Raw genomic sequence first — 8377 nt, 5'->3', positions numbered from 1 at the left:
AAGGCAGGGGGTATATAGAGGATTGCTGGGGTAGGGCAGGGTGGTATATAGAGGATAGCCAGGGTAAGGCAGGGGGTATATAGAGGATTGCTGGGGTAGGACAGGGTGGTATAAAGAGGATAGCCAAGATAAGGCAGGGGGTATATAGAGGATTGCTGGGGTAAGGCAGGGAGGGGGTATATAGAGGATTGCTGGGGTAAGGCAGGGGGTATATAGAGGATTACTGGGGTAAGGCAGGGCAGTATATAGAGGATTGCTGGGGTAGGACAGGAGGGTATATAGAGGATTGCTGGGGTAAGGCAAGGGGTATATAGAGGATAGCCAGAGTAAGGCAGGGGGTATATAGAGGACTGCTGGGGTATATAGAGGATTGCTGGGGTAAGGCAGGAGGGTAAATAGAAGATATCTTGGGTAAGACAATAGGGTATATAGCAAATTGCTGGGGTAAGGCAGGAGGGTATATAGTGAATTTGCTAAGGTAAGACAGGAGGATATAAAAGGATTGCTGGGGTAAGATAGGAGGATATAAAGGGATGGCTGGGGTAAGGCCAGGGGCACAAAGAAAATTAGTGTAGTAGTTCAGAAAGCCATACAGAGTATTGTTTGGATAAGACAGCAGGGTAAATATTTGATTGGTGGAGTAAGGCTGGGGGTATATATAAAATCAGTGGGGAAAGACAGGAGGATATTATTTTTTAGAGACTTGGATGTCATGTGGTGGGGGGTATATAGCGGATATGACGGAGCATTATACAAGGGTGTAAATTTGGGTGAGATATAAAGCAAAAAAGGCTGTAAGTGAGTGTGTTGGGGTGAAATTTATTGCACGGGGATTACTTGTAACGCAAAGTGTGGTTACAGTGACAGGAACACCGCTGACCATTCTGGTGGCCTTACTATGGCAATCTATGAAGTCTATTCCCACCCCCAGCTCGTCAGATACAGAACCAGTATCTGCTCCAAAGCCACTGTATTTCTGATCGCAGTGCTAGCACTGACTTACATCCCCCCATTACTAGTGGCCTATCGCAGCCAAGGTGAGAATTCATTCTCTGCTGGAGAAAAACAATGTAATGTTTGTTTTTATGCAAGAGTTATCTGTAAATAAAAGCAACTCTAGAAGATGTATAAAATTTTTTTTTAGTGAATCTTGTTTCTGTGTAGAATTTGGAATCGCATGGCAGCCAGCTATATTGCCCCTCTATTATTCTTTGTGTTCCTCGAGCATTATTGTCCCACACCTGATTGTTCTTTATCACACATTTTTTATCCAAATATGTTTCTGCTCAGTCCAGACACAGATAATTCTTTGAACATATTTTGATTTTTAGGTTGCTCCCATTGGTTTGTCAGTGACGATGCTGAGTGCACGGTCTGGCATACAACAAATACAAATCTGAGCTTGTAAAGGTTTTTCAGCAATTAGGCTCCAATGTGAATGATGTGATGATGCACAATGTTTTCCTTTAATGTACGTTCATCTTTTGTAGGATTTTGGGTGAAGCGGAGCACATACGAGGAACAGCCCAATGTTCGGTTCCAGTATCAGGTTTTGCTCATCGCCCTAAACAGTACCAGTGGAAGTTATGTGGCCTGGAGCACATATCAGCAGTTCAATAGTTTGGTTGGCGAGCGGCTCAGAATCCCTCTTGTGTCGGTATGTTGCACAGTCTGTGATATGCACGTGTAGAAAACAAGGACAAATTAAACAAATGTAACACTGATGGAAAAAGTATGTAGTAGTGATAACCTGGCTCCAGGCATACCGCACAAAAAAAGGATCAGTTGTTACTTTTTCTACCTTACGTGGCTTCTGTCATAAGCTACACTATACTGTGTATTGTAGAAACATAAGGGGTCAGAGGAAAGAATCGCCATATGCAGAGGAGGACTAGGCAGCTGATATTTCTGGAAGAGTCAAATAATTAGGATTTTCCTGCACATTAAAAAAAAAAAAAAGTGACAGCACCTTTTTGAACCTCTGAAACATTGCGGCATTGGGCCTGATTTAATAAAGTTATTCAAGACTAGAGAAGATAGACTATCAAAGGAGAACCTGGGTGATCATTCAAACCTGGAATGGATTTCTTGAAAATCAAAAGCAAATGTTTTCAGTTCTGCACCAGATCCATCCTAAGTTTGCTGGATCACTTAGGTTCTCCCATAATAGTCGTTCTTCTTTAGTCTTGGAGAGTTTTAATAAATTAGGCTCACTGAGTCAAGCATGAACGCCTCTGCATACCAAATCGGGATTCTTACCCAGCATTTTTTTTTTTAAGCTGGGTGGGAAGAAGCTGTGGGCAGGCAGCCCCTGTATTGTTACCAAACTTTTCGGTAACCACCCAAAAACAGCCGTGTGTTTACTGAAAAGTGGCGGATGGTGCGCTCAGCTAAAAGAGGCTGAAGAGAACCGTGTAAATGATTCCAGAGTCAAAAGTGAGGCCATCTGTATGACAGTTAAAATTTCTGTGAAATTGGGACGAGCAACAGGACACCAGCAAACTTACTATAGAATTGTTGAGCAAGAAAAGAAGGCGTTGTAATGGACCTGCAGTGGGATCTGAAGGTGAAACAATATCTGTGCATAAACATGCTCACAAACCTGAATTAACTAAATAAAAGTTGTCAGGAAGAGTAAAACTTTCCTTTACAATGATCCTAAACACTGATAAAATCATACAGAAAATGATTACCTTATTAATGTATTACTATTATTATTGCTGTTGGTTTTACAAGCAACTGAATAATTGGATGTATTAGGTATTTTACACATCGCTTCTCTGTTATACATCGCTTCTCTGTACGTGTATATATATATATATATATATATATATATATATATATATATATATACTTGTTTGGTAACTAAAAAGCGGGTTTTACCTGTTTTTTAGGCTCGTGAAGAAGACAGCAACCAGGATGGGAAAATGGACAAGCTGAATTTTAGGTTGGAGCTTCCCTTGCTGTCCACAGAGAACATATATGGGGTGCAACTTATTTTGACCTTCTCATACCAGCTCTATGTACGTACACTGATCCTTCATATAGGTTGCACATTTAGACTGAACAATGATTTGCAGTGTATAGAAAATTTATCAGCTTTATAACTTGGTAAAATGGAAAGTGTAGTAGCACACAGTTAGTTCTTAATGTTATATATCATGGCATTTGATTGGTTCCTGACAAAGCACTGTTAGGTAGAGTCCTGATTTTCTTTGCTGCCAAGTAAGTATCACTTACTTTTCCCATCCCTTGCCTGGTAATTGACCAGACAATGAAATGTAAAGCAGCAGCACTCTGTTTACCATACCCCAGAACATTTCCTTACCAATGGGGGTGCAGAGATGTGGGGAGGAGGTGGATTTACTTTGATTGATTTATCTGTGATCAATAGGAATGGTACTTGTTTGTTACGGGTTCACTTGTATTTACTATTTTATATCTGCTATTCAGAGGATGTCTACATTTGTAATGCAGAGCATGGCATTTATTCAGTACTCATCTCCACTTCCTGGAGCCCAGCTTTATATCAACGGAGACCTAAGACTACAGCAAAGGCAGCCATTGGGGCACCAGGGCCTGGACACCACCTACAATGTAAGAATAAACCTGATCTAGAACAGTGCAAGAAAAGGCAGCTCTACTAAAACAAAATAATTCATTTTAGCTTAGTTGTATCACACTTGGTCTAAAATATCCTCTGGAATGGCTCCATTTGTAGTTCTGCTTTAATCCATGCTGGCACAGCTGTTGTAAGGCACCATGATGGTGTCCAACAATCCCAATGGATTACATCTAGTGGGTCCAGCTGTGATAAAATCACCCAATCTATATGTCCTAAAGGTCTAGGTAAGGACGCAATTCAGTAAATGACATCTTAGAGATTTGGTCTCCAAGAAGTATAAGGATCTCATGATCAATTAACTTGTGTCTGACCATTCAATTAAAACATTTGATTAAAATTATGCTAACCTCTAGAAAAAGCAATGCATGTTATCCCATGGCTGGTTATTGATGTGCAGATCTCTTAGGTTATCTATCATCTGTCCCCAAAAGTGATCATTCTACATTGTTTTCACAGTCTGCTCATTGAAACAGACACTGTCACCTTTCCATGCTGAGCCAATCACCGGTGTTTTTGGGGTCTTCCCCCAACCCCTTTATACTCCTACTTGTGATCCTTCATATCTCCAGTTAAGCTAGAAGGGATTTCTATGTCTTATATATATATATATATATATATATATATATATGAGAACATGTGATCCACTTTCCTGTGACAATGGCCAGTCCAGATATCACTGCTACTCTCTTTTGCTAGCGCAACCAATGTCAGTGTCTGCTGCAAAGGGTAAAGGTTATGGTAGGTTATTGTATGGCCCTTAGCACATCCACTGTCATTTTGCTGGGTGGCAGCTGCACAGAGAGCCATTAGCAATTGCTCTTCACTACCAGTAGAAGCACTGTGAAGGGTCACATAACAGAGGCTTTCAATGAGGTCTTAGAATAGTCAAAATCACTATTGAAGGGTGGGGTAATACATTTGTTTAGGTGTTAGAAAATCGCTTTTGCCCAAACCATCATTGATAGGTTGGTACAAAGGGACACAGACAGTTTATATTCCTAACTTTGAATAATTAATTATACAACCAGTGCACTGAAACTAGTTACACTGTAGTTTTCCTTTGGTAGATTTCCGTCATTAATGGATCCAGCCCGTATGCAAGCTCTTATGACCTCACAAACATCATATCGTCATATCAGGAGAGGAATGGTAAGTGTAGAATAAGTTCTCGCTGCCAAAAAGGAAAAATACCTTTTTTTTACTGTGTCTTCACTGGAGAGATTCTTTCTGCTGCATTTGGCTCACCATGCTTGAGAACCAATGTTTGTGTAGTAATGTTTTGTATCATTACAGTGTCCACGGTCCTGAATAACCCGAGTCCAATATGGCTTGTTGGAAAAGGTGCATCAGATCCATTTGTGGTCAATGCTGTTATCCGATACCCCGTGGAGACTATTTCATATCCTTTTCTTATTATTCTTTATTACTCACTGTTATTAGGTCAGGTTAGTCGCCCAGCATAGGCTCTGTGCATGTGCACTGTATATTTGTAGTGTAGAATACATACTGGCTGACTAGCTAGCTTTCGGTTGGCTGACCAGAGTTAAAACCAATGTTCCAAGCTTTTTTTTACCATATCTGTTGCTACTACTGATCAATCAGCTATGCCAATGGGAATAAGCCTGTTTGTCAGTACTAAACTTATTTACTGCATGACCTAAAGTTTGTGGGCCCCTGACCTCAGCCATACGGAACACTTTTGGGATAAACAGGAACATTGATGGTGAGCCAGGTCTCCACACCGAACATCAGTATCTGACCATACAAATGATCTTTTGGCACAATGGGCACAAATTCCTACAGTCCCAGAAGAGCGGAGTCAGTAATAGCTACAAAAGGAGGACTGACATCATAATAATGTTCATGGTTTTGAAATCTAATGCTTAACAAGATCATATGTGATGGTTATATGTCTAAACACTTTTGGTCCTATACAGTATGTATTGTGCACAAAGTCCTATTGCACACGTTGTAGCTTGGCAAAAGTTAGGAGAGCTTTACAGTTGGCACTGAATATTCTGACCTGCAAAAAAGCACCACACTTCCAGTATTGTGGGCTAACGTACCAGTCACCATTTGGGGCACTTGAGGACAGGTTTGCAGAATGTTTGGATAGCTTTTACTGGCACAAGGTCATAATTGTTACATTCCATGTCTCTTCTGTATCCGGAATATGGTCACCAAATGTTGTTTATTTTATATTCATTTCCTGCTCTACATCTTTTTAGTTTTACTACATGTGAATTCCCTCTGGGTATTCATACCAGTTACATCCTTAATAAACCTGCACATATCAGCCTGGCTTCTGGGAGATGATCAAGTTCGGATGGATTCAATATGTCAGCGTCCTGCTCATCTTCCTCTGGGTCTTTGAGAGGGTGAAAATCTTTGTCTTTCAAAATCAAGTCCTCACTACTGTCCAGTCTCCACCAACTGCCTTTTTCAAGCAGCACCAGAGCTAACCTAGGAATCGACATTGGACAACTATGCTTCAGACCAAAAAAGTTCCAGTATATGAATCATATGAATCAGCTAAAAATATTTTTTACACAACTGTGTAGGAAAGTCTTTGGATCCTTGGATTTGCTGTGCATCCTGTTCTATATTTTGCTGCTGGTGGACAAGAGAGGAGAAGATAGTTGGTTATTATCTTATATGGAGTGTAAGACATTTACCATTCAATATAGGATTTAGAAGATTCAATGCCACCTAGATTTTAACTGACAGAATGCAGCACCTAAAAATTATTTTCCAAATATGCTTTTTAGAGCACCCCAGAAGCACAGGAATCTTCAGTACCCTCCTATGCAAATTTCAATCTTTACCCTGACAGCTGGTCTTTCTCCCAAGGTACAAAGCCTTAGTACAGACCTGTCCCCAAATTTCAAAGTCTGAAAACTTTTAAGCTAAGCAGGCCACCAATTTTTATGCATAAAACTAATAGGACAGGACAACTCTCAAATTTTGGGAGCTGGTCTACCCCCAGGTTTCTGGGCCTGCCCCTTAAATCCGCCCCTAAGATTTGATAATGTGACAGCTAGACTTTCCTTACTTTTTCAGATCTTTAAACTGGCCTCTACCTGAGTTTTAGGAGCTAGCCTGCCCCTCCCAAGTTTTACACCTTACTGTTGTTAGGCAGGCTAAACAGTTAAAGGGCAAAACATAATTTGTGAAAATTAGGTAATTTTTGTCTTTTTCACAGTCGGACATGCAGCATGTACATAGAAATAAATAATCAAATTCTGCATTTGATTATCATACTCAAGGATGTGATATTCTGGACTTCATCTTTACTAAGCCATAAGACCTACGGACAGCTAAATTTATACTATTCTATAATTTACAATATACTCTTAATTCATTCAGCGCTTTGGGACATCAGAGGTTTCCCTAGAGAAGTTCTGGAAACCAAAGAAGGAAGTCTCTTTCCTTCAAGTGCAATATTCATAACATATGTAAAGCCTATTTTTGGCTATTTTAATACACAAAGCGAAGAAAAATCTTCCAGATGAGGTGCAGAAATAAAAGGAAACTACAGTGTTCTTAACCTTTACCTACTTCATATAAGGCTAAAAAAACTGGCTTTGCATTACCTTTATTTTTTTGTATTAAATGATCTTTTAACGTAGGCTGCTATTGCTGATATCTAAAAAATATACAGATTTCCTGGCTGTATGCATTTTTTTTGTTAGTACTTACAGATTTCCAAAAGGTCATCATAAAAACCTGTCAGCCAACATTCTCAGTCATTTAAAAGTTTATCAATGGCAGCATATATATTTGAAGTTCTCTATTCAATGTTGTGTTTTTAATTGTTGACATTTAAATATTTTCTAAATTTTCCAGCTATGTTTGCAGCACAATGTACTTTCCCACAGATAGTGATCTCCGTTCTGTGGTATAAAACAGGTATTTAACCTAATCAAAAGTTTGTAAAGAGACTTTGGCTCACTTACCTATTACTTGCAATTTCAACACTGTAATTTATGAATAATAATTTTGATTTTACAATGAAATATTTTGTGATACTTTTGTAACAGTTTCAATAAAAAAATTAAGAATTCTGGAAATGATTCTGTAATGCTTAAAGGTAGGTAACCATGTTTCTAAACATTGAGCAGTGAATCTGACATTCTGATGTTGAGAAAAACCTGCATTAGATTATCACAGCCTACAGAAATGCTGCATGTGTGGATGGAGACTGACAAAGTCTAGCGACATGTCCTTATAGACTTTTAGAGCTCCTTTACAAATCTACCTGTGGCTTTTGTACTGCAGATTGTGCACCAGGACCCTAACAGGTGACCTGTTCATTGGGACTGATGAGTTTTATATAGCAGTGAATCTGACATTCCCTGGTGGAGAATATTCCAGGTTTATGTGTTTCAATGGCAGTAATTAATTCGCCACAAGGGAATGTCTGATTTAGATGCTTTATATTTATACCCAAGGGTCTGTCAATGGACTTTTGTTTGATTTGTATTCCCATGCAAGGATATGGAAATGCAAAATCCACTTAAAGCAGCTCAGAAGGAGGTCAATGCACCTGTCAATGAATTGTGAATTTTGCAAATGTAATGATAAGATGTCCACTTCCAGTTAAAGTTTGTTTTCTGAAGCAGATTTTACGAACCACAGGAAAAAAAAGGACACATTTAAAGTATTTGATTCAGTTTCCTGCCTGTGGTTCTAAGGAGAATGTTTGTTGCTTGTAAAAGTGCAATCGTTTTATCCTGTAGGAGGGATGAAGTC

General features: G+C 39.3%; 1 protein-coding gene across 1 annotated transcript in view; it reads left to right on the top strand.

Moving 5' to 3' along the window:
• TMEM231 (transmembrane protein 231) overlaps positions 1-7688 on the top strand; it is an 8226-nt gene extending 538 nt beyond the window's left edge. Inside the window, exons 2-8 of the mRNA XM_072422519.1 lie at positions 862-1037; positions 1491-1657; positions 2895-3023; positions 3454-3597; positions 4693-4774; positions 4919-5029; positions 5921-7688. Coding sequence (XP_072278620.1) covers positions 899-1037; positions 1491-1657; positions 2895-3023; positions 3454-3597; positions 4693-4774; positions 4919-5029; positions 5921-6087 — 939 coding nt within the window. The 5' untranslated portion in view covers positions 862-898 and the 3' untranslated portion in view covers positions 6088-7688. The remainder of the gene's footprint in view (positions 1-861; positions 1038-1490; positions 1658-2894; positions 3024-3453; positions 3598-4692; positions 4775-4918; positions 5030-5920) is intronic.
• Positions 7689-8377: the final 689 nt, after the last annotated feature.

This window comes from Pyxicephalus adspersus, chromosome 9 (genome assembly GCF_032062135.1).
Source record: "Pyxicephalus adspersus chromosome 9, UCB_Pads_2.0, whole genome shotgun sequence".
Lineage (NCBI taxonomy): Eukaryota > Metazoa > Chordata > Amphibia > Anura > Pyxicephalidae > Pyxicephalus > Pyxicephalus adspersus.
The sequence above is the reverse complement of the archived record's forward strand: the minus strand, read 5'-3'. Positions and strand labels throughout refer to the sequence as shown.